The sequence below is a fragment of the Caloenas nicobarica genome, chromosome 11 (genome assembly GCF_036013445.1).
Source record: "Caloenas nicobarica isolate bCalNic1 chromosome 11, bCalNic1.hap1, whole genome shotgun sequence".
Lineage (NCBI taxonomy): Eukaryota > Metazoa > Chordata > Aves > Columbiformes > Columbidae > Caloenas > Caloenas nicobarica.
Window position 1 is genome coordinate 3183329 of NC_088255.1, and position 26165 is coordinate 3209493.

Genomic DNA, 26165 nt, shown 5'->3' on the forward strand with positions numbered 1-26165 from the left:
GGGGCAAGGCCAGACATCACTGGTAACGACAGGGCTACAAATCAAGAGTGTCTGCATTCCTGACTGGACTTGGATCATCAAACAGGAGGTAAACAGCAGTATGCAAAATTGAGAGATACAAATATATTACCAACATTAGAACAGAAAGTATAGATAGCTAGGAAATACCTTTACTTATTTTTTAAGCCTGAATTCGGAGTGAACTGTCAATTGGATCATGAAGTAAATCAGGTTATTCAGATCTGGTTTTGATCTAACATTCAATTTTATATCAACAAATAACCTGTCGGTACTAGGGGAAATTATTTCCTGTGTTCACTGGTGCATTTCAGAGTAGGCTCCAGTGATCAATCCTCCAAGAGATCAGTATTATCAATATGCTGCCACCAACACCCACAGTAGGTATACAGAGGAAAGCACTAAAATTCCCAGGAGAGGAACTAGCAGGGAAAGAAAATCTCGTTTTCTGATTTCCATTTACAGCCTAAAACAGCCTGTCTGCTGGGAGCAGTAGTTCTTTGGGAAAACAGTGATTATGAAGACTATGGACTTATTTACTTCCCGCCAGTGTTGCAGCATACTACGTGTACTCACAGGATATTTTTAGTCACAGATTCTGCCAGGCAGAAATGCAGTGGAGTTAATCACATGTAGCAAATTAAACAAAAGCAAAAAAGCTGGTAGGCTTGGGGGGGCCTGCAGCAGCTGAGCATTTTGTTACCTTTTCTGGGCAAACTTTGCAAAATCGCAAATAGGGACAGTAAAGGCAAAGGGTAGTGGCAATTTTTTACTTGGATCAAACAACCTACATACATATCTGCAGTTAGTAGACTGAAGGAGGCTGAGAAATCTGTCTGTATTCATATTATAGTCAGAATTAAAGCTCTTTTGTAGTGAAAACGTTGAAGTTGGTCCACCAACATATTAGGTGTTGTCTGTCAAGTACTTTGTGGGTGATGAGCTGTGTGGCTTGAGCTCCTGTCCCAGGCACAGGCAGGTGACACAGAATGGGCTCCTAAAGCACAGAACAGCGGGCAGAATGCTCATCAGTGCAGGACCGGCATTCCTGGCCAAAGACGTTTCAAGCAGCCTTGAATCTAATACAAATTTGCAGCACGGGAGGAAAGGGGAAAGGGATCAAAGGGGGTTTCAGCACAGCTCAACTGGATGCAGATATCCTCACCCCGTGTCCTCGTGGGCTGATGAAACAGCTCCTGAACATCCCCTTCTGCAGCACGTCCTCCCTTCGTTGAGAACATTCTTGCAGAAATAGATTTTTTTTTTGGTCATTGTTCCCTTCAGTGGACATGGAAACGTATCAGTCCTGGTAGCTTTCTCTCTAGAAACACAGAAATAGTAAAATTAATTTATAATCAACGGTTAATGTTAAGTTACAACAAGCTACCTCAGCTCAGCGTAACTAAGTCAAGAACACACAATAGAATTATGACAATCAGCATTTATGGGAATGAACACATCACTGTTTTAAATGAAAACTGTACTTCCATTGGCTCAAAGTAGCTTGTAAAATCTTTCACTATGACTAAAACCTGGAGTAATGTCAGATATCATTCACTGTGATGCTTATTTATGGCATTAGCATTTTAAGATTTTTGTGAAGTAAAGCAGTAGGGATCAAGTTGGCTCCCTCGCATCTGCTAAGCCTTTGAAAGACAGCGTGTGCCTGCTCAGGAATTCAATTAGGAATTAAATATTGAATTGAGAATACACATGTAAGGAGTTAAGGAGATGAATGCTGAGCTCACATCCACCACACCACGGGCACAAACACGCCACAGCCACCCTGGACCCCCATCGCTCTGCCAGCGTCCCGGCCAGCATCCCGGAGCCTCTGCCCATGCAGGCGGCTGGAGAAACCCCAGGGAGCGGGGAAGAAGAGACGAAAGGTGCTCTCAGGAGAGAGATGCCCCAAGCTTGCTTTGTATTCTTCCACGAGGAAAGTAAATCACCCACCATCTCATTACTGCGGACCGAAAGATGGGCTGGTGGAGATGCAGTTTACACAAGACTCCACAACTCAAAGGCTGAAAAGGTATGTCAAGTTTAAGACCGATTATGTGTCTCTTCTGGAAGGGCAAATCCTTTACTCTCTAACGGGAAGATGTAAAGAGGATTATGATGGCAGTATCCTTCCTCAGGGTAGTTTTGCTTTTGTTTTTCTGGCAAGAGAGATCTTTCCTTATAAATAACTGCTCTTTCTTATGAGCTAGCCTTTGTCAGTGACCACAGGACTGCAGAGACGCAAAATAGATTCTATCTGCCCAAAACAGCTCACAGACAGTGACTATCATTTTGTTTTATTTACTGGGTAAAAGGAGGAAAACAGCTTTTAAATTAGATGTTGAACCCCTTCCAGAATTGCAATATAAGATACTGAATCAATCATTCTTCACACAGTTGCCTCCTACTCCACAAGCTCCTACTACCATAAAAATTGGTTGCTGCCAACTGAGCTGAGTGAATAATTTGCAATTTCATATCTGTAAAAGGAATTTTTCCTCTTCTCCTTTTCATTATTTGTCCATGCAGACTGATTTTCTCAAATTTATTTTTTTCAAAAACACGTGCTGTCATCACTCGGCAAGTAATTCTTGCTGTAAGTCATTCGTGAGCCATTTGTTGTGAGAAGTCTTCAAACGTTTGTCCTGATTCCGTTCATTCTATATGAATATGTGGTGTCGGTTTCTGGGAACACAACATCAAAAAAGCAGGTTTTGACTATTCTCCCTGAGAACAATCCCACTTCTGAGCCTAGAAAGCTCACATAGAAAGCACATTTTATTGAAAATTATTTAAGACTTAGGCATGCATATTACTGAGATGCTTGCAGTTTACAGGCTTCTGTAATTTCCATGCTAACTAGAAGACAGCTTTTCTAGCCCTAAAGAGAATATTATTTTACCCACTTCACAACCCTAATCTGCTCCTCACCAGAGCTTTTGTCTCATTCCAATTCATTACAATTCCTGTCTCACAAAACATCCCTTGTGCGAGATGAGGCTTTCCACAGCATATAAAGTGGTTGAGTTCCAAATTATGATTGAAATGATGCACAATTTCACCATTAAAAATGACTTAATTCCCAGAAATAATTACAGGATTCTTCTGGTTATTGTTGCACCTTAATGAAAAATAAACCTGTAACAAAACACTGGCTGAAGTGTCTGATCCCAACCCTGTCTCAATGTTCTAGATGGAGGAAACTGCCCTTTCCCAGATGGTAAAATACCATCTTTTCAGAAAAAAAGTTTTAAAGGAATGGTTACGCTGCTCAGAGGGATCTGGGTACTTCTTAAAATGAAAAGTGGTGAAATATTGCAATATTGAAAAGGAGGTAAAAGTCAACTTGAACACTGAGTGCCATCGTACACTAGAGTTAGAATTTCAAATCCAAGTCTTGCAGTTGGCCTTAAACATTTGCCTTGAAGATGCTTGTAAAACACAGGTCTTCACTCTTGTTGGTACGCAGTGGAAATTCTTTGCTGGTAGTTAAGATAATGTAAACAGTTGCTGCAACAGTCACCCAGGCATTTTATGATGTTAAGTAGGAAAAATGGAAATGAAAAAGTCAGGAAATTCATGGCTGATGATGTCTGTGACTGTAATTGGGACACGTATGGGCGTCTCTTCCATTGTGCCTTACAAAGGGTCCATTCTGTGAAAACCTCGAAAAACAGTAAAAAAAAAAATCCACCTAGAGATACTGAAGAATGCAAGTCATAAACCAAGTAACATTTTTTTCAAATATGAATTTTGCAAAAGGAAGTTATATTTTGCTCTCAAATAGACTTCTTCGGAAATTATTTTTAAATTTGTCAGTGCAGAGAAGAAATTTGTCGCTGCACCATATCAATGCTCTTAAGCTATATCATCTGAGACGGACTGTAATTTCAACTCTCGGTGCTCAAAAATGACTCTCAGGATAACTCAGTCTGCTTCTTTTAGTCTGGTGCAGAAATAAGCTGTTGATGCTCGAGGTTGTGGAGTCTCTGGAGACATTCAAACCCGCCTGGACCGACGCTGTGCGATCTGCTCTGGTGACCCTGCGTTAGCAGGGGTTGGGCTGGGGGATCTACAGAGGTCCCTCCCAACCCCAGCCAGGCTGGGATTCTGTGATGTTAAACATCAAAGTCCCCTGACCCAAACTTTCAAACAACCACTTTTGGCTTGTCTACCAAGCCAGGTGCTGAATGCAGCCCAGGCGCGGGGACGGGAGAGCCACGTGCTCCAGGGAAGCTCCCGCCGGAGCTGCAGCCGCCTTCCCACCGCCAGCTGATCCGAACCGTGAGCGCACGGGCTGTAACACAGAGTAGAATCACCACGAGACATTCAAACGAGGTAATTATGTCTTGTTAATTTGCATCTCATTTTTGCGATGTGATTGTACGCAGTCAGTGTAGGAACTGGAAATTAATACAGCACGATTCATGCCCTGTCATGTCACACTGCTGGCCTTTCTGAGCAAGAATTTTTTTTAACGCTATACTCATAAATCAAGTCCCTCAAGACAAGAAAATTGTTATGAAGTTGAACAATAATAACTTACGCTTAGAAGAGCTCCTTACTTCCACCCGGAGCAGAACAGGGAGCTCCTAGATTGTTTTCTTGTATGCTGAAATTAAATTTTACATCTTCAGCAACAGCAAATAAATCTATGTTGCTGTCAAGTTACTTAACCAGCGTAATGTTGGATCCACTCTCTAGGAAGGTCTGTATTTTCTCCTTGGAGCTGGTGATACTACATGCACCAGTTTAAAGGCCAACACCACCATTTTAGAGAAGTGGCACAGAAATTGCTGCATCAAGTGGTGTGGATGGAATTCTTCTTCCTGCTAGGCGTGGATCTCAAACATAATAGAATCTTTTAATATAGTATTACTTATAGTTTGTGGTGAATCTCGTAAAACGTGATTAACTCAGAGACGCACAATATTTCTTTGCACTTTTCACCATTAGCTGGTATTTTTTCCAGTGCCTATGTTATGTGACTTCACATCTGGTATTCTGATACTAATGGAGTTTTAGGGCAAAGAAATGGTGATGGGCTGGCATACAGGTTTTTAGAACTTTGTAAGAAGATTCTTTCCATGCATTCTTTTACCTGTAATTATTACAGAGGCCTACAGTATTATACATGAGAGAAAAAAGTTGCTACACTGAAAAAAACCCCAAATCCTAGCCTGTCTTATTTTGAATCTGCATATTCAAGTCCATTTACATCATGGAAAAGGCGGCAGTCCAAATTATAAATAACTTGAGCTCAAAAAGCAAGGTTGGGCCACCCTGGATAGCCAGAACCACAGCAATCATTGAAATCACTCAGAGAGCAGCACTCTGCAGTCATGCGCAGTTCCTCACCTGCGGCTCGCTCCCACCCACAACACAACGGAATATTCTGTTAAACACCATCGTGCTGTGCTCTGCTTCTCTGGACCGAGTGATGCGAAATAACACAAAATACACCGTACACCACGTACTCTTATTCTACAGGGCAGGTATAATCGCTGTAATTATAGCACAACGGCATGGCAAATACCATGTAAATACATAGCAATTGCATGTTTCTACAGCTTACTTGTTAATATGCATTGTGGCTAACAAGTTCAAAGATAAATTATCATAGCACTTGCAGCATTTAGGCGCTTGCAAAGCTCCTAAGCTGTGTAATAATGGAATTCGTACTGTTAAATGCTTGCTTTTGTTGATTTTCCATTGGAATGGGGAAGGGAAACAACCCACCTCTGGTGCCCAAAAGCCAATAGCTTAAGTGCGTATTTCTTATTGCTCCAGCAGAAGTACACTACCATACAAAATAACAACACCTCTACCAGCAAGAAAATCTGGACAAATGTACAGAAAAAATCATTGCCATTACTACATCACTTTCCCAATTCCATTTAGTAATCCGCCTAAGCAAATGCTGTATTTCAAATTACTGGTACTTGCACGCAATAGAACTAATACTGTTTTCCTGATCCAATATTTAATCTTGCACAGGCTAAAATTGAGAGGAAAACCTCATTTCACTGATGTCACTAGCAAACCTCCTATTGATTTCAGTGAGGGCATGGCTCTACCCAGACGGCTTATTTGTAAATGGATTCTTGAAATAGCTTATATTATGTCAGAAATGTATCACCACGTAAGGCCATTTCATAGGCCGTGCTAGCTCTTCTATGAGCCACGCTGCTGTATTTTAGAGTACAATTTACAACTTTTAATAGGTATTTTAATAGTATTCAATAAAATAAAATTAGCCTCTCTATAAACATTGCTCTTCTCCAAAGTGAAGCTTCTCTGTAAGTTACGACTCTGCAATGCTTTGGGCAGCTGTTTATAACAACTTCTACAACCCAAGTTGGATCACCTTGTGTGTTTTTGTTTGTTTTTTTTTTTTTTAATTTTATTGTTTTCATACTGATTTTCAATCTGAAAGGTGATGTTGATATTTCTGACCCTTTTTTTTTATTGTACTTGCTGAGCTATTTCTTCTAAAAAATGATTAGCATGTATTGCAAGGAAGTGCAAATGTTAGTCTTTAGGTATTGCAGAATTAGTACTAGCAGAAATAAAATATTCATAGTCAGCTATTATCACCTGTTACTTATAAAAATCTCAAGTATGGACTAAACACCCGCTGTAACAGGCTGTGCATAAATGTGGATGCAAACGGCAGCCCTGGTGCAGGGAGGTGACACTGGGGACGACATGGAAAAGCACAGACACCGCAACAGGGCACGAGATGGGAAAACAAGGATCTTTTGACAGCGTTTTGAGGCAAATTAGGAGATAGGTTTGTGGACGAAATGCCTTCTTGGCCACAGAGGAAATTTTAGAATTATTACCCCGTGGAGGCATCTCCTACTGAAAGAGACAGAATGGGGAGGTGGGTCAAGGAGGGGACTGGGAAAATAAAGAGCAGTAACTTAGACAAAATGACAGAGAAGCAGAAAACAAAAGGAGGCTGAAGAGACTGGTAATGATGCAAAGCCATAAATTAGCTAAAATTACTTTATCAGTCTAAGGGCATGGGTCAAGCCCAGAAAGCAGTACTGTTATGTGCATGAGCCATAAGAACATCAGAGCCTGGTTCAAAATTTTAGTTTTTAGTTGGGAGAGAAAAGGTCGTATCTCAAATGCCGTTTCTGTCATGGAGAAATAACTGTCGAGTTTAGATTCAGCCTGTATGGGCTGACCCATAGAGTAACCTCTGAAGATGAGACAGTGGATGGGAATGACAAAAAACCAATGTAATTATACTGTTTGTAGAAACTGCGAACTAAACAGATAGGACAAGGTTGGAAGAGACTCTAAACCCTTCTATTTTAAGATATTGTCTTTGAACAGATAACTACACCTTCATGAAGAAATGCCAGAAGCATGGGCTGAGGTTCTTGTTTAGAGAGAAGAAAACTCTGTCCAGGAATGGGAGGAGAATTCCTGTTTGTGGCAGAGGCTCCTTAATGAGCAAGCGCGGAGGGAGCAGGAGAGGGAGCAGGAGAGCTTCGGGGAGGGAGAAAAAGGATGAGGATGATGTTCCAGCCTGTTTTCAACGAGCAAATAGACAGGAGTGAGTCTAACATCCAAAAGTAAGACTGCATTTCAACAGGATGAGAATAGCTGGCAATGCTCAAGGCAGATTTTGAGGTTAGAGACGAATGAGGGAAGGAACAAAAACTGGTTTAGAAAAGCCAAACAGGAACCAGAACGGGATTAGATCATCGCAGTAATCCATGACATGTTGCAGTATTTTATTATCCACTTTGCTCTTTAATTGCGAGTGTAACGTAAGCAATAATTTCTAAAACAAAGTATGTTCTCATTGAAGATCCTTGGCTCTTTAGTTGGAAAATAACTTCATATGCAGAATGACTTGGTTTTAATGGGTTTATTTTTATGGAACGTACATTGACTTTAAATAAAAGGGAGCTGTACGTTTCCAGTGCTGTAAAACTGACAGCATAATTGCCTTCGAAGACTGTACCCTTGTTCCGATGGAATTACCTTGTTTTCCTTCACTCATTTTCACTCCCTTCTCTGTCCTACCCTGGAGCCTGAAGAAATGTTTGTAGGTTCTCCTAGAAAGCAGACATCTTCCTGAGACAAAGTGAATGCAAATGACTTTTCTTCACTCCTAGGGCTGATCTTGTTCTTCCTGAAATCTGCAGTGAGATTCCTGCTGTCTGCAGTGGTATCAGGCACGGTTTGACCTGGCCAGGTGTAAGTTGAAATTCTCCAAATGAAAAAGGCCTAAGTAGACTGAATAGAAGAGATACTCATTAATAACTATTTAGGAGAACATGGTTCCCTTGAAAGGCTAATTATTTTGAGACTTACCCATTAGAAAAAATTCTAATAAATGAGAGAACAAATTAAAAATGAAGAATCTCTCATAAAAACAGGCAGCAGCATACTGCATTCGAGAGGACAGCCACCAATTAAAAGAAAAGTCAACAACTGAAGTGGCAGCAACTTCAAAAGGGAAATTTTTTCCTCATTTTCATATGCATTCTTCATGAGCAACATCAAGAAGTGTAACGTGCTAATAGCTAATAACACTCAGAATAAGATTCACTAATTTACTAACTGAATAATTTAATGCATATCAAAGGAATGATTTTCTCATTTCTTTCTTTTTTCAGATCTAACACTAAGCTGTGTATTAGCAAGCAGATGAAGCTGCACAGATTACAAGTCATGACTGAAATAGTCATTTTAGAAATGAGTTTGGTTTTTTGTTGGATGTCGCTTTTGGATTTAAGGAATCGCACACATTTTTTCAGATTTCCAAAAACAAACCAGGAAGATATCTTTGTGGAAATGTGATGTGTTGTGGAGACAGATCCGTTACGATGTTAAACTCTGAAAAAGTTGAGGACTGCGGAGAGACAGCATCACCCACCTGTCCCAGGTGAGCCAATAACGCCACGGCTGGGAGATGCACCCAAGGTTCAGATGGGGCGCTGGGCTGACGCAGGGGTGGGACGCGGGTGACCGGGTGTCACAGGGGGCCCTTGGCTTGCCTGGCATGGAGGACTCTCCCTCCTGCTCCTGGGAATGGAGAGAGGTTGGTTTAATTCCGACACAGAATGAAAGACAAATGTCTTTTTTTTTTTCAATTGCAAAAGAGTTTTTGTATATGCCAAAATGTTAAACTAGGTATTGAAAAATGTAGAAAGTCTACGTGGTAAGAACCATTTCTTGTTTAACATGATTTTTAGAAGCCTATTTACAGAATTCTACTAAATTTAAACCATGTTTTGCCTTTGCTACTATTGCACGCTATGTAGCCCACTACCATCTGCTAGAACACTTTAAGAATAGGTTCGCGGTTAAGGTATCAAACAGAAAACCAGCTCTTCCTTCAGCCTGTGTGTCACAGTCAGAAAGCTCACTTGGAGAGCCTCCAGACTGACGGACAGCTGTCAAGGTCTCAGCGCCCGTTTGGTGGCCGGAGGTAAGCAGAGTGCTCCAGGGTCTGCCCCAGGGTGACACGGTTTAGCATCTTCACTGAGGACCTGGATGATGATACAGAATGCAGACACAACAAACCGGAAAAATGACACTAAATTAGGGTTGAGTCATTGATATGCCAAATATTAACTTTTGTGGAGGGACCTTCAGGAACTTGGGATCGGGCCAGCAGAAATCCCACCACGTTTAACAAGATGTCCCAAGTCCCACATCTCGGGCAGAGTATCGCCATGTGCCAGGACAGGCTGGGGACAGTCTGGCTGAGGAGCAGCCGTCCCAGAGAGGACGTGGAGGTTACAGTGGGTGTCAGATCAAATGTGAGCCAAGCGTGTGCTCACGGCAAGCGAGGCCTGCTTTTGAAGGAGGGTGGCTAGCCGATTTAGGAAATTCATTACCCCTGTCTCCTCCAGAGATATAACATGCCACCTGGGATGGGCCTTGGGGCCTGTTGGGGCCTTCAGGGCAAGAGGACATCCAGAAATGAGACGGGAAGGTAGCAGAGGGCTATGGGGATGGTCAGGGACACAGAGCACACGCTCCAAGTGACGAAGGAGGCTGTGGCTTTTCAGTCTGGTGAGAGGAGGCAGAGGGGGATCTAATGACAGGCTGCAACCACCTGAAGTGCAGTTGGAGGGTCCCTGGCTGCACATACAGGCTGGGGGACGAGATGCTGGAGAGCAGCTCTGCAGAGAGGGATCTGGGGGTTCTGGTTGACAGCAAGTTGAACATGAGCCACCAGTGTCCCTGGAGCCAAGAGGGACCTGTGTCCTGGTGCATCCAGCACAGCACGGCCAGCTGGGCAGGGAGGGGATTGTCCCGCTCTGCTCCGCGCTGGGGCGGCCTCACCTGGAGCATCCACTGTGTGCAGGGCTGGGGACACAGGAGAAAAGGAGATAAAGCTGCTGGAGAGTGCCCAGAGGAGGCCGTGAAGCTGGTGAAGGTTTGGAGGGGAGGCCGTGTGAGGAGCGGCTGAAGCCCCTGGGTTTGTTCAGCTGGAGCAGAGCAGACTGAGGGCAGAGCTCATGGGGCTGCAGCTTCAGCAGGGGAGCAGGAGGGGCAGGGCTGAGCTCTTCTCTCTGTGACAGGGACAGACCCCAGGGAATGGCAGGAACATGTGCCGGGGAGGGGCAGTTGGACGTGAGGAAAAGGTTCTTCACCCAGAGGTGCTGGACACTGGAACAGGCTCCCCAGGGAGGTGTCACGGCCCCAACCTGACAGTGTTCAAGAAGAGACTGGACAACGTCCTCAGACACACGGGGTGACCTGTGGGGTTGTCCTGTGCAGGGACAGGAGTTGGACTCCATGATCCTGGTGGGTCCCTTCCAGCTCAGGACATTCCATGATTCTATGGAAAGAAGACGGGGCCAAGCTCTTTTGGGTAGCGACAGACGGTGTACTAATGGGCAATGGCCACAGGTTGTAGCCTGGGAGGTTCAGACTGGACATGAGGAAGAACCGCTTGACTGGGAGGGCACTGCAGTACTGGAAGAGGTTACTCAGAGGGGGACAGCCGGGACTCAGCCAAGGAAAGTGGCAGCAGACCTGACCCAGTGTTGGTGACAGTCCTGCTTTGAGTGGAATGGGAGAGTTGATCCAGGGGTCCCTTCACGCCAATATTTCTATGATGGAACTCAGACTCAAGCCAGTGGCATTATCAAAATCTTACCTAAATGATGTTAAATACAACTAAATTAAAAGTTCACTCACTAATAGATAACGCTTCCCCAGCTGGCTTGTTTTCTCATGGCAAACTCTTCGCCATGAGGGCACGCTACTGCAGTGGGCGACACATTCATATTGCCTTGCCCTCCTGACATCCCACCAGCAAACAGCGTGTTTCTGTGATGCCCCTTTAACAGGGAAGGACAGACTCTTGGAACCAATGGTTTTGTGGCAGATGGAGTGACATTTGTAACTGGGAAAAAACACCCTCATGCTGCCAAAATATTAACAAGGGGCTTCCTCCGAAATATTCTGCCACAGTCATTGATACATGTAAATTCCCCCTGCAAATATGACTTCTTCCAAGGAAAAAGGTATTGTTCAGCAGGATTTCTGAGAACGAGAACCATTCTGCACCATTTCTTTCTCTCTTGCGAAACCCTCTGTTTTCAGTCACAAGTTTTCAGCGCTTAGAGCGCTTAGGGATGCTACTGGAGGTACCTGCGATGAGAGCAGCCCAGCAGGGCTGGTTTGGGGCAGGATGTCCAAGCACCCCCGTGGCTGGGCTGGGGCAGGGACAGACCTGGCAGCAAGGGCACATTAGGAAATCAAACAGGGCATGGGCTCTTTCAGGGTTTTCTGCATCATGTATCTCCCTCTGCGAATGCCTGCGTTCCTCACATGGCGAGAAACACAACAAGAATTTCCAGACCTTCCTTTATACCACCCACTATTTTGCATAGCTTTATAACGTCTTTTATTAATTTCCCTTTAAAGATAAACTCTCCTATTCCTTTCAAATTCTGTATATATACAACATCAAAGCATTTACGTGAATTTTTCATTCCATTAATATGCCAGGTCTCTGGTGCTGGAGTCAGGCATGTTGCAGTAGAGCTGCAAGCAGAAGAGATGTCCAGCTTCTCTGACACTGCTGCAGTTCTCGCTGCTCTAAGTACTCATCACTGGGGAAACTGCTCCCCAAATACCAAAAAACCTTTCTGCGATGACCTGCTGCCTTGAAGAGGGCAATGGGACCAGCGTGCTTTTTTCTTAACAATAAAGAGAAAAGACAGCCATTGTCCCTCTGCTGAGAGGGATCTGAGATTTATTTTTGACTTCAAACTTTTCTATGCATTGTGAAAAAAGTCGAACAGTTCTATTTTCAGTTAGGAGGAGATTACAAGAGAGAGAAATGGTCCGATACATGTTAGATTATTGATTCTTCCCTAAGAACAGAGGCTGTCACAGTGTAGTATCCCACGTCAAAGAAAATCTTCTTTTCCCCAATACTGTCAGCTGGGCCCAGTTCTGCACCAAATATATTTTCAAGAAATTTTGCACTAAACTGAGAGTTCTCCAACATGATGCTTCTGGGAATTTAATTACTCTCCCTCTGTCGGTACTGGGATTAAGAAGTCGTAAAGGCAGTCTGCATCACAGTGATATTATAGCGATTGCTCTGAAATGGAAAAATATCACACATCTGTGTTTTCATTCTCCAGACATACCTTTGGGAAGCCAGTTTCTGATGACATGTTCAGGCAAATGATGCCTTATCTGCATGCTTTTTTCATGTATCATCCTGATCCGGTAACTTGAATGCCATAACCAGAAAGCTATGTTAATTGTGCATGTTTTTAAGTCAGTGTAGTTCAAAACCTATTTTTTGAAACTATCAGCCTCACAAAGTCTGCTGGCTTGTTTGAGAAGCCAGAGATGTTCCGTCTCTGTTAGAGGAATCACATAATTTTTTTGTAACAAGAAGAATCTCCAACCAAGATAATCTTAGCCTCACGGATATTAGATATTTCTGTTTCCTAAAAATAAAACCCACTAAGTATATGAACTGGTACTGTAAACACAAGTGCAAGTAAAAGAGTTCTCCTGTTGCTGGGCTCCTCCTCCCACGCGATTCAGCAGCTAGCAAAAACACTTATTCAGTATTAAGTTACAGTAAAGAATTGTTGACCCTGGCTTAACTGAGAGCAAATATAAAGCCAAGTCAATGGGGTTTGCTTCAGCTTGTGACATTTCAGATAAATCCTCCTAATTTGTTTGGATCATAAAAGCGAAAGCATACAGAAAACATTTGTTAAAAACAAAAATGCAGAGAGTCTATACAACCTTCTTCATAAAGTAAATTTTATTGAAATGCTCACAGTTGAGTTAGCATTATTTGCTTCTAATTTGGGCTTCATTCTCAGTACTGTATGTTAACAAACTTGGACCACTCAATGCCAAGTGATTTACACATTTCTCTTTAATTAAATTTCTCCAAAGGATCACGTTACATAAGCATTTGTCAATTCAAAAAACACACTCTCAGAGATCCTGGGTAAAATCCAGGCACCCCTGCAGTAACTAGTAAAATTCTCATTGATCTCACTGGAGACAGGATTCTACTCTATAGATCTTTGCTATATATAGGTAATAAAAAATTATCTTGATACTTAAGTATTAAGTTCTTAGGTACACTATTCTAAGAAACTTAGATCTTCATGAGGTCCACGCTATTATTCACTATTTCCTTCACTAGATAAAAATAAGTGTTACTTCTGAGTTCAATAATGTCTGCTTTCAAGTACGTTTATAATTGCTGGAATATGCAACAGATGCCAGTTTAGATAAGCTTCTAGCCTGTGGATGTAGGCATTTGCTCTAATAATCTGCAATTTTCCTACAGAATTTGAGCGCAGAATTGCCTGTATCAAGCTTTAGGAGAAATGTGAACCATTAGCGTTTAGGGGTTCTCTTAACTGTACAGCGATACGTTTGATAAGTTATAGGTGATTAGGACATGGATGCGGCATAAAAATCAAGCAGATTTTAAATAATCTTTATGATCATTAAAATGAGGCACAACAATTTACCTTTATTTAATTACGAGTCATTTTTCATCTGTGCGAAACCTGTTGAAGTGGGCTACATTTAAACTAGTTCTGTCATTCTTTCTCTTGCAGTTTTTTGCAGCAGTTTTTTCTTCTGTAACTCAGCCATGCGGGGCTGTGGGGTTTGATGTTTGAGTTCATGTGCAAAAGAAAAAGGTAAATTAGGGCTGTGGGACATCGTCATCTCGCAGCGGCAGAAATGGCCGAGGTTGTCTGAGTGCTGCTCATCTACTTCAGTGCAAAGTTACTTTCCTAATTGATATATTTTTTAGAGTTACTAAGATGTTACCTAGCTACCAGCTAATCACAGCCTGGAAACCATTCAGAGAAATCTAGATTTTTTTTTTATGACAAGGTAAGTGACCCTAAATAACTCAGTCTGGTGACATGTAAGCTGTCCAACTGTAAAACAGGATACGACGCCACATGAAATTTATTTGAAGTGTTCAGACGAAAACTGCGGTATGAAATTAATTATGATTAGTCTTGACAACACTAATTCAATTTCAAATATGCTTAACTGGTTTAAAAATAAAACTTGAGATTCCTTTCGACTGCAACCCAGTCCTGAAGCTACTTAAGCCTGCGTTGCCTATCCCGTGCCCGATTTTCTGATTTGGTTGTGAGATTACTATTAATAGACCAGAAGTGGGGTAAATTTAAAAAAAAAAAAAAAAAAGTGAAATTGCCTAATTCTGCAAACACCTGTGTTTATTTGTTTGTTTTGTTTTAGAGAAGCCTTGTCAGAATTTTAGTTTTCTGATAGGGATTAATCCTTCCCTTTTGTGACTCTGGACCATCCATCCCTCCCTGCCTCCCCCCGATTCCGGCACAGGGTTGCTAAGCGACATGTTCTTCTCTCCTGTACTTTAGCAGAGAGGAACAGATCAAAGACACCCACAGTCCTGAATTATTTTATAAATGAATTTAAAGAGACACTCACCCCTACTGTACTATGTGGGGGGAGATCAAAAGTTGTTCTATATACTGAGAGTATCTGGAGAATTAAACTGCTGTCTTCAGGAAAATAAAAATGCTCTAATTACTGAGAACTATGTAATATTTACCTTTTTTTTTTTCCTTTTTCAGAACTAGACTATGAATTTATGCTAATTACTATTTCTAGTTTTAAGGCAGTCAAGACACTGAACACAGGCCAGGCTACACGTTTGTACAACTTTCAAAAATAAGGTTTTCTGTCATTGAGTGACAAGCTTGCTGGTTTTTTTAACTCTTTTCATCTCTTGAAAAAGAGTTATTATTCAAAAATATTTCATTATCTGAATTTTAAATGCTTTCCTCACATGAAAAACGAGCAAATCACAGGGTAAATGTCAAGTGATCTCTCTTTAAAACAAAAAACAAAGATGAGAAAGTAATCTGTGTAAATCACGCAAAAAAACTAAGACACCGATATCTCAGACCTTTCCAAAAAGAATGAAAACCAAGCGTGAATCATCTCTAATTAAAAAATCAGGGGATACGTAAGTTCAAATGTTACCCCTTACCAGACCAGCACTTATCTGGCATCAGCTCAGGTCTGCTGTTGTGAGATTTGTGAGAGCGCTCTGGCCGTTACGGTGTTTCCTGCAACAGAAAAGGGAGGAATCATTTGCCCTCGGATCTACTCAGTTTCAAACACCACGGATGTTGTAAAAGGAAAAAAAAAAAACCAACAGCGCTAAGTAACAAAGTGCAAGAATTTGTCAAGACTTTCATTTCCAAAGACCCCATCACTGTACAGCCTTAGAGGAAATTGAGAGGAACACAAATAACGTGCTTAAAGCATCAGGTGAGACAGATCATTTATCTGCAAAGCAAAACTCGCGGGTCAAATGGCTGCCAAAAAGGCATCTTGAAAACTTCATGCAAAATTCTCCTCGTGTGCAAATCTTGTCTTGTTTTGTTGTTTGTTTTTTTTTTTTTAAACCAGCCACCTTATCTGCATAAACAAATGTGTCCTCTAAAGCAGTTTCAGGGCTTGCTCACACAGACAGGTGCTCGGGCTCACTCTGTGCAGCGTGGCTGGTGCAGGGCAGGGCCAGCTCCTCGCGCTCCTGCGCCTGCAGTTCCGCAGAACTGAGGGTACACCAGTGAAGCTGGACTGGAAAGGGATTAATCTCATATAAATCTTCACCAAAAAAATCAGCGTTACTATTTATTTACATGCATTTTATTTTGCAAAGTGAAAACAAGCCACCTTTTTTTCTTGCACCAGCAAAAGTCTCTCCAAAATTCTAATTGCTCAGAGTTGCCATTTAAAACCCACTGGACTGCAGTTATGCTATATTTTAGTAACACCACATATTTTAGAAAAGGATTTAGCCAGGTTTGCCATTTCATTACTAGATACACTAGTATATATAGATATATTACTTACATAGGCAAGGTGTGCTTTACTCTCACTGATACAGCGTTTGACGTATTACACATCTTGACGGCCACTGTGTTGTCAGTGGTTACCAGATTTGGTGTGTTTTGGCTGAATTTCCGAGCGGGAAAACTATGATTTGCACTCTAAATATTTTTTCTGGATAATGGATTCCTCAACAGACTATGGGCATCTTGTACAAAAGACAGGTAAACATTGGGAAAGGAATTTAATACTTCTGGCGACTGCCAGCTTGCCAGGCTTGGGAACCGAAATCCCTGTCCCTCTGCGTGGCTGCGGCCATGGGGAAAGAAATACCGACTGCTACGAACAGGCACATGGCTCGTCACTATATGCATTTCTGGCAAGATTGTTTAAACGTCCTGACAACAGGCTGTTCAGAGATTGTTTGACTGAGCTAGTATTTAAGGTAAAATGCTCCAAAGTGGGGACATCCAAGAATTTAAGTTAATACTTATTACTTGTCTATTTTATTAATACTGTAGAATTTCATTTAATGACGTAAGTAATTTCGAATTGCTGCTGCTCTTATTTCGAGGATGCTGTGAAAACATCTGCAGCAGCGGGACAGCTGGGTTACAGATGTGCACAGCAGGGCAGAGGTTTGGGCTTACAAACAAGGGACAATGCTTTTGACACACGGGAGGGTGCTGAAGGCCGCCGAGAACGTTAATAACGTTACTTCACGTTTCCACAGTGCTTTGCCCGATTAAAGCACCACGTAGGCTACTAGTAATTTGTGATCCGGATGCTTCTGAAATGATCAGCTGTATCATTTAAATGGTCATTAAAATACAATTAGCAGCCCTTTGAACCGAGTGCTGTCATTCCAAACAGTCTAATTGGTGGCTCATGGGCCAGATCTGGACAACAGGAGGATTGTGTCTGCTTCTCCTCTCCTCCAAGGGCACTTGCTCAAGGAACACCTTGTGTCAGGAGGACAGACATGGGAAGCCATTGGGTGTCTGCAAAGGCGATGGCACAAAGTGTCCCTTGTGGCCAGCCCACCGCCTTGACAAGCCGGGATTCTGCAGAGCTCCTTGCAGCCTGTGCGCAGATTCAAGCAGGTACGGCCCCACCACTTCATACTTTGCAATTCAAAACAATTTTTAATTTTTTTAAATTTTTTTTTTTCACCACTTGACTTCGGGAGCACAGCTTTGTGTGGCGAGAGTTGTAAGGTTGAAATAAGGGCAGGACGTGGTAAGACAAATAGCTGAGCTGTCTACATCTACGGCTGATGCGTTGGTAGACCACGTTGGCATGTGTTTGGATAAGATGAAGAATTTAGTTACTGTAGCAGACTGCAAGTGAAGGTCTGGCTTGGACGGTGTTCCCAAACCTCGCATCCATAGCCCACATTTAGGTAGCTAAATCTGTCACTTGCATGCTTTAGATACTTGTGTTAATTGCATAAATACCGACAAAAATGACATGTTTTTAAAGTGTTAGAAGTGTAAAAAGCTGCTCTTCTGAAACGGCCTCTATATATTTTTAGATCCTGTGTACTCTTCCAACGATACCATTTGCAAATGCACCATATTTGTTGTAGTATCTAGCTAGAGCAATGTATTAGTATCTGCCTGTAATACTATTGACTCTTCTGCATAAAGCGCCGTAGAATATACTTTAAATACTGGCTTTTTGTATGTCTCACACAACTATTCATTAGTACCAAGGGAACAGCATGCTACTGTTCCAGATTTTCTAAGAACCAGTGCTATTCCTCTCCACCAGCTCCTGTTGCTGGCTTCATAACACCTTTATTACTTATGCTTTTACTCTTGAAAAATTCAAATTTAAAACCAAAAAATTTTATGCTTTTGTTTTTTAAAAAGAATTAAAGGCAGCGAATGGACCTGACGTAATCTGTATACTGTGTGCCACGGCTAAGTATCCACCGCTGTGAAAGCGCTGCTTGTTCTCTGAAAGGAGGAATTCTTTCAGCCGGCGTCACTGCCCCCTCCTCTGTGCGGCTGCTTTTCCCAGACACTTGGAGGACTCGCTGACAGTCATTTTCTTGCCCTAAAAGTTTGCTGGGGCAATATCATCATTTACCCAATGTTTGCACAGGGCCCAGCTCCTCCTCACAGGTTGGCCTCTACGTACAATCCAAAGTTTCGCGTTTGGGTGTAGCGGTGGCTTTACTAAAGCACGATGGCTTTTTAATAATCTTTTCTTTAGATTGGTCCTTGGACGACTTATTGCTTCACCCCAATGTGGGCTTCACAGCAGGCTTTCGGAGAAGTTCTTTTCTCTTCCTCCGCCATTCACCGAGCGAGCAGCGTGCTTTCAGATATATCCCGACTGCAAAGGATTTCAATGTTGGCCTGGCATGTTTTACTAGTATTTGAATGGCCTAAAGAAACTATTTGGAAAGCAGCAGATGCCTTTGGAAAAGGGGGAAATAGAAAAAAAATGGACTCAGAATATTAACCGGTCAACTGACCCAAGAAAATAGGAAAAAAGTGCAACTCAGAAGTGGTTGCCAACAAGCTGTCTTGTAATACCCACCCAGGAAGATAAGGCAGCTCCTCATGATCCCGGTTTTGTGGGGTTGTGCCTTCGCTCCCTTGCCTTGCATTCATCGTTCTACACAAGGCACGTAAATTGTTGCACAGTTCATTCAAATACCTTACACTTCCCATATCTGCTTTTTGCAAACACACAGAATGGGTATTGTCTCAAGAGGAACAAGAGACCACGTACTCGAAAATGTGATGTGGGGTTTGTCATGGCCACAGCTCTGAGAACGGGCACTCCAGGGGAGCCGCTTCCTACTGTTTTACATGGGTAATTATTAACAATACTGAAATAATTGTCTGTCTGCTGGATAATGGACAACACATCAAGACACAGGCCAACAACCGTAATGGGAGGAAGTATGACAAGGAGCTCAGAGCAAAATGAAGATGCCAAGTGAAATTCCCAGACAATATGAAGACACTGAAAAAAGTCTCTTTTTCCAGCACTGGTGTCTTAGCCATTTGGGTCACTCTCCTCTTCACGGGACACTCTCAGGGACAGCATACAGAAAACACTCTGAATGCGCAAGAACTTGGGAGAATTTAGCAGTTTTGGGAAAGACTCACAGTTCTTAAATAACTTATTGCAATTAATGAAGGGCCAGAAATGTGAGGAAATCTCTGAAGAATTAATCAAGAATCAACAGCAGTTTCTCTTGATAGCAAAGGCGGATGCATGAAATAAAACAGCTTACCACAAATGGCTTTTGACTAAGAGTGAAAATGTAATGGGGAAGAACACACTTTGGATAAATCTACATTCCGTTAAGGTAAATAAAAAAGCAAATGCCTGTAGGAAGGGGAAAAAAAGACACGGCTTCTTCCTGCATGGTCACTGCTGGGCACGTATTTGCTTGAGGCAAGCGCGAGGAGAAGCAGCTTCTCAAGTACCAGAACGGCATGCCTGTCTTCCATGGGCAAAGAAGTGGGATTTACCATCACCTCTCACAAAACATAAAGGTCTATTAGGCCAGCTGGTAAGGAAGAATGAAAAAATTAAAAATCAGCAAACTTCAGTTTCTTGTGCACATCTTACAGTCTTTGCTAACAGTCCACAGAGTTAAACCAGTGGCTTAAGCTAAGAAAGACAGGGAGCTTGAGAAAGGCAAAAATTCTACATGGTACATGGTCAGTGCAAGAATAGCACTGAAAAGCAAATGAAGATGCTGCAAAGCGACCCGTCACCAAAGTTCAGAGTGGCCAGAGAGAAAGTGCAGAATATTCTGCTCCCTGGCACCAGTCTCCTGCAGAAGTTCTGCTCTGTAGCAAAACCGCAGGGGTACGTACGCAGCCGGCAGAAAAGGCGCCAATACCCGTGAAAACATGGAAGTTGTGTTCACCAGATATCGGTGCAACCAGTTTCTTGCAATTTGAAGCTCTGGTGGCAGCTGAATTTCAATGAAGTTGAAATGTTAGAGTGGAGGAATGCTTGATGGGTGAAAGTGTATCAGCTGAAACTAAACATTTCAGCAAAGTCTTCTTTGCTGAGATAAAGTTTTACAGAAGAAACTGTGAGAACTGATATTACCCAACGTTGCTGGAGGAATAATATTCCTTCTCGTAGATTAAGAAAAAATGTAACTGTTGGCAATACATCTATTTAAGCTGACCAATCACCTGTGGGCTTCTGCAAGTTTATGTCTTGCAGAAAGCTGAAAAATGAAGAAGTTCCAGAAATAGACTGAAACTCCTCTAAGAGCTGATGCTGATGGAGAGACTGATAAGCATTTAAATTATTCAGCTATGTGTCTCACATAGGCACATTTTTTTTTGTCCTAAGAGGAAAATGTTCCATCGTAGGTATCATAGATATTCGAAAAAAGTTCTTGTATGCTAAAGCGAGATGATGTTTGTAGATATTTTGGAAGGCTTGTATATGGTTTAGTTGCACCAACCTAAGATACAAGAAACAGATGGTTCACATGGTAGCAAGTGCTATGATACAAAACAGGAGCAACACTTCAATGAAGGACAAATTTTGTCTCAATTTTTTTTTAAGCCTATGTAGTTGTTCTTCAATTTCTACTGTTTTCACAACTTTTTTAGGCTACATGGCAGGCATGGGTATAACTTGAAAACAAACAGACAAACAAAACACACACACAAAAAAGGAAATAACTTGATTTACATACTGAGGATGAAGGTTAGTCCACCTGCAGAAATGTCCCGGTACAATTTCGTTGGTTTTATACACATTGCATGAAGATTCTGCAAGCTTCTGTAAGCAAAATTTTCAAGAAGTAGGTGTGCAAGAAATACACCATGAGAGAAACCAGGTCAGTTTTACAGCTGCATGGTATTTGCCCCTACTACAGCCAAATGCTCCAAATGACAGGGAAGGGAAACAGGGCAGCTCACAGTCACAGCTAACAGCAACGTTAACATTTATTGGATATTCATTTACATCTTTTTGAAACACACTCTGTTAAGGGCTATGATGTAAACCAAGTGTTTCCCATGGATAATCTATGTCTCCACCACTCCCAGGCAAAGGCACCTATCCAGGTGACCGTGGACAGCCTATTCCACAGCCTATGGCCACATCCATCTCACAGTGCGGCCGAGTTTTGTTAACAGAGGAACCAAGACTAAAATGGTAACGTTCATCTCTACGTTCTTGCCCTGACATGGTTATTCATTAAGAGTTCTTCCTAATGACTGCTCAGTTCCTTCCTTCTAGGGAACCACTCCTAATTCTCTTCTATTCAGGTTGGATAATGAGTCACTGACTTTAATATTTATCTTTATTAACCCTTCCCTTACACAACCAAAGTGGTAGCAGCAAAATGTGTTTTGTCTCCGTGCTGAGAAAGAAAGACCTTCAATGCCTTTTCCTTCATTGCACCATTTTCTGACATGCAGATAACCCAACGACTCCTGCAGGATTTCTGCCACTGGTTGATGAAAAAAAATACCTTGTTTTGTCTTCATGCCTTCGGTTAATTGCTCGTTAAGTCTGCCTTAGTCTACTTCTTTTCCAGTGTAACTTTGCTTTCCATAAATTACACTTTTTTTCTGTTGCCTCTGGCCAAAGTTTGAGTTGCAGAAAACCAGCTATTTGTGTCAAATAACTTCTTGAAGCACCTTGTTTCCCGTTCTGCTTTTCCTCTCCCTTTTCTTCTGGGGAGGGAAGGTCCTGTTTGTGGGTGGGCCTGTGTCAGTCACTTCTGCTGAGCCCCCCAGCTCCATGGGGCTGTGAGGATGTTCACAGCCAGGCTTCTGGTGGCAGAGGCTTTTGACTAGTTTTCCTACTTAAACAACAACAAACAGTAAACTTAGGAGATACTTTATTTATGTATTATTTTCCATTCCTAAAACTATTGAACCTAAATATCCTGTGAGACAATTAATGAATCAAGTATTGAATTCTTCTTGAATCAGCTATTCCTCACTTCTTAAGACTCATTAGAGAATGGCCTGTTCTGTTTCTGATCAAACTTTGTATTCTGTTTGGTTAGAGCATTGAATACGCGTGGGCACATCTGATCACCTGCTTTTTATCCACTTCATGTATGGCAGTCCTTGTTTTGTTGACCAAATTTTGGTGGTTTTCTTGGATTCTTAAGTTCTTTCACCTTGATCCTCTTTCTTTCTATGATCACTGTTGGCCTACTACCACATTTTATGTGTCTTTCAAAGTGTTCTACAGTGTTCCGCTATTTTGATGTTACCATTACGTGTGCCTACTCGTAAAGGAAAATCTAGGAAGTCTAAAGAAAAAGTAGTTTGGAAAGAGATCTGACTATTTACTTAGGAAACAACACTTTCAGATTTTTACAACAACAGATTTCTAGGAAGAATCATGCATTTCTCATTGAATATTTCCACAGCTTTTTCGGTATTCTTTATTTCGCTGTCCTCACACTGCACTTGATGGTCTTGGCTACCACCACCCAGCAGCAGCCCCCTGTTAGCAGCCAACCCCCTCCCCAGAAACAGCTGTTCCCTGGTGGGAATAGTTACTGTAGGTGCCAGTTCAGCCTGACTGAAATCTCATTAACAATACATTTTTTCCTGATTAATAAAATATTAACATGAATATATGGCATGTGCAGTTTGACGTTTCCTTGACACCTGCGCAGCAGAGAACCACTCGGACGCTATGTTATTATTTCGGTAACAAACGGCACGCAACTTTTGAAGCTTGGGCGCAGCGCTAATCTCGGCCTTTTAAAAAGTAATTTCATCCAGCTCAGACTGAGGAAAGACCAGCTCCTCACTGCCTGTGCAGAAAAGGAAGGGGCTCTTTTCCCCAGCACTTGGAGCTCGGGTGCAGGTGGCTCTGCCGGGCCTGGAGGTGCCAACGGCCGCGCTGCACCCGCCCAGGCGGACAGATCATCCGCACGTTTAACCGGCAGCACTAAACGCTCAGTTGCGGGCAAGGCCAGGCCGGCCTGTAATTATTTGTAGGTCAGGGCCACGGGGCCGTATCTGTCCGGCGGGGACGGGACCCTGGGCCGCCAGCACAGCCCGAGGCCCGGCGCGGCCGGAGGCCCCGGCGCTCCCAGCACCGCGGGCAGGCCCGGGCCCCGCGGGGTCGCCGCTGTGAGCGGCGGCGCGGCCACTGCCCGCCAGGGAGCCCCCGAGCCGCGGGGCAACAGGTGCCCCGGGGGACACTTCCCGCTGGGCTCGCCATGGCTGCGCGGAGCCTGTGGCCCGGCCCCTCCCCGGCCGGCCGAGATGGCGACGGCGAGGGGCAGCGGCCGCGCAGCGCCACGGCCCAGCCGAGCTCGCCTGTCCCGGCCTGGCCCCGCCGCTCCCGCCTCCCTCCGCCTCTCCCCCGCCTCCCCCCGAGCCCCCTCCCCTTCCCCGCCACCCGCTTCCGCCCGCGCTCCCGCGCATGCTTGGGTTATGCAACCGCCGCGCCGGGCGGGCTGCGCGGGCCCCGGCGCCCCAGAGCCGCAGGGCAGGGCAGGGCAGCGCGGGGGGCCGTGAGGGCAGCGGCGGGCGGCGGGCCGGCGGCGGCGCTGCGGGCGCGCTCTCCCCCGCGCCTCGCCCGGCGCCCGTGTGCGCGCCCCGCGCCGCCTGTGAGTGGCAGCGGCGGCCGCCGCCAAGTCCCGCCTGTTCCGCTCTCCCTGCCGCAGGCGGCGGCGGCGGCGGGTTGGCTTCCTGCGCGCTGTGCCGCTCCCCCTCCCCCCGGCAGTCGGAGCCGCAGCGGCAGCAGCCCGGATCCCCGAGCCATGGCTCTGTGAGAGCAGCACATGGCGGCTGCAGCAGCCATGAGCCCCCCACTAATCCATACAACTCCCCCCTGAACGGCCACCGACGGCAGCCAGCGCTCCCACCCGGCTCCACCGCTCCCACCGCCCACCCGCAACTACAGCCGCCGCCGCGCCGCCCGGCCCGAGCCCAGACCCCGCCGCCGCCGCCGCTGCCGCCGCCGCCGGGCCCCCGCTCGCCCGCCCGCCGCCGCCGCCCGGTCCTCACCATGGGAGTGCAGGGTTTCCAGGACTACATCGAGAAGCACTGCCCCAGCGCCGTGGTGCCCGTCGAGCTGCAGAAGCTGGCGCGGGGCAGCCTCGTGGGTGGGGGCCGCCAGCGGCCTCCCCAGACCCCGCTGCGCCTCCTCATCGACGCCGACAACTGCCTGCACCGGCTCTACGGCGGCTTCTACACGGACTGGGTGAGCGGCGGGCAGTGGAACCACATGCTGGGCTACCTGGCGGCCCTGGCCAAGGCCTGCTTCAACGGCAACATCGAGCTCTTCGTCTTCTTCAACGGCGCCCTGGAGAAGGCCCGGCTGCACGAGTGGGTGAAGCGCCAGGGCAACGAGCGCCAGACGGCGCAGCAGATCGTCAGCCACGTCCAGAACAAGGGCACCCCGCCGCCCAAGGTCTGGTTCCTCCCGCCCGTCTGCATGGCGCACTGCATCCGCCTGGCCCTCATCCGCTTCCACATCAAGGTGAGGAGCCGCTGGGCCTCCCGCCCCGGCCCCCCCCGGGGCCGCCAGCGCCCCCTCCCCGCCGCTCCCCCGGCACGGCGCCGCCGCTCCAAGATGGCAGCGGGGGCTGCCCTGGGCCTCGCCAGTGCCCGGCCCGGCAGGGGAGGGAGGAGGGAGGGAGGGCACCAGCCTCTCCCCTCAGCGCCTCAAAATGTCGTCGAGGCCCGCGGGGGCGGCCCAAGTTTCGGTGGGCTCAGTCCCCGGGGGATTTGGCTGATTATGCGGCGCCGCCGGTCGCCCCGCCACCCCGCGCGGGCCTCCGGGCTGTGGGGCGGCCGGCAGCGCCCAGCCCGCCCGGATTCCCCTGGCTGTGGAGCCAGGCCCAGCAGCACCGAGGTTTTTGCCTCCATGTTCTTTCGGGGCCGCCGCTCCGTTGACTCAAAATGTCCCTTCTTGCCGCTCGGGAGGGTGGTGAGGCTGGGACTTTGGTACCGCAGGTGAGAGCGGCTGGCCAAAAGCGTCGTAATCTAATTAATTATTAAGGTGAAGAAAAAAAAATTAGTTTAGTTACTGCGCGTGGTGGATCTGCAACAAGTTCCCTACTGAGGCGAGAGGTTTAAACTTGCGCTGAAGGTGAAATCGCTTCCTGCAAGATACAGAGGTTCAGATTTCGTGTTTATGAAGGAGCGAGTTTTGCTCGGCATTGCCCGAATGTATTAAATGAGCTTTTGATCAAGTGTAGAATAATTCGTTCCTTATCCACAACGGCAAATGCTCCCAGTTTGTGGGGTCAGGAGCACCGATCTGACAGTTCTTCATTTAAAGTTCTTGTTTTAATGGGGAGGCTCTGCTTTCTGGGAACATAAACGCCACTTCAGGTGGGAGCTGGGCTCTGTGGTGATTTTGCACTGACACCACGGACACGATTTCAAAGGTGCGGAATATTAACGTGTCACGTCTCTCTGTACAGCATTCGTGATTTACGATGCTTTCTGTTGAGCCCAGCGCTTGTGGATATCGAAACACAAGACGCTGGAAAAACAAGCCCTGGGATGAAGCTGCAATTTTCAGAGTTGCTTGCTCGCTTTCCCGCTAGGGAGGGAAGAGCAGCGGGAGCGAAGCGCGTACTCATAGGCCTTATTATCATAAATTACTTTTGTGAGTAGAAAAATATTATGCAGTATTTAGAGTTGCACACTTGATGACTCGCAGCAGCTTAACGTTATCTGGCTTTTGTACAGCCCTTTTGGTGGATTAGAAAAATTCTGGCTGGGTTGCAGCCCTGGGGTAAAGATGACTCTCTGGAAGGAGCTTGCTTA

General features: G+C 44.9%; 1 protein-coding gene and 1 long non-coding RNA gene across 3 annotated transcripts in view; one reads left to right on the forward strand and one right to left on the reverse strand.

Annotated features, from left to right (window-relative positions):
* Positions 1 to 8953: 8953 nt before the first annotated feature.
* Positions 8954 to 24477, reverse strand: LOC135992886 (uncharacterized). Its single transcript, XR_010606785.1, has 3 exons — positions 24393 to 24477; positions 15557 to 15635; positions 8954 to 9072 (listed from the first exon to the last, which is right to left on the reverse strand). It is a non-coding gene; the product is annotated as an uncharacterized LOC135992886 (long non-coding RNA).
* Positions 23997 to 26165, forward strand: part of FAM120A (family with sequence similarity 120 member A) — a 55400-nt gene continuing 53231 nt past the window's right edge. For both annotated transcript variants that reach the window (XM_065642301.1, XM_065642302.1), the window contains exon 1: positions 23997 to 24867. In XM_065642301.1, coding sequence (XP_065498373.1) covers positions 24394 to 24867 — 474 coding nt within the window. In that variant the 5' untranslated portion in view covers positions 23997 to 24393. The remainder of the gene's footprint in view (positions 24868 to 26165) is intronic.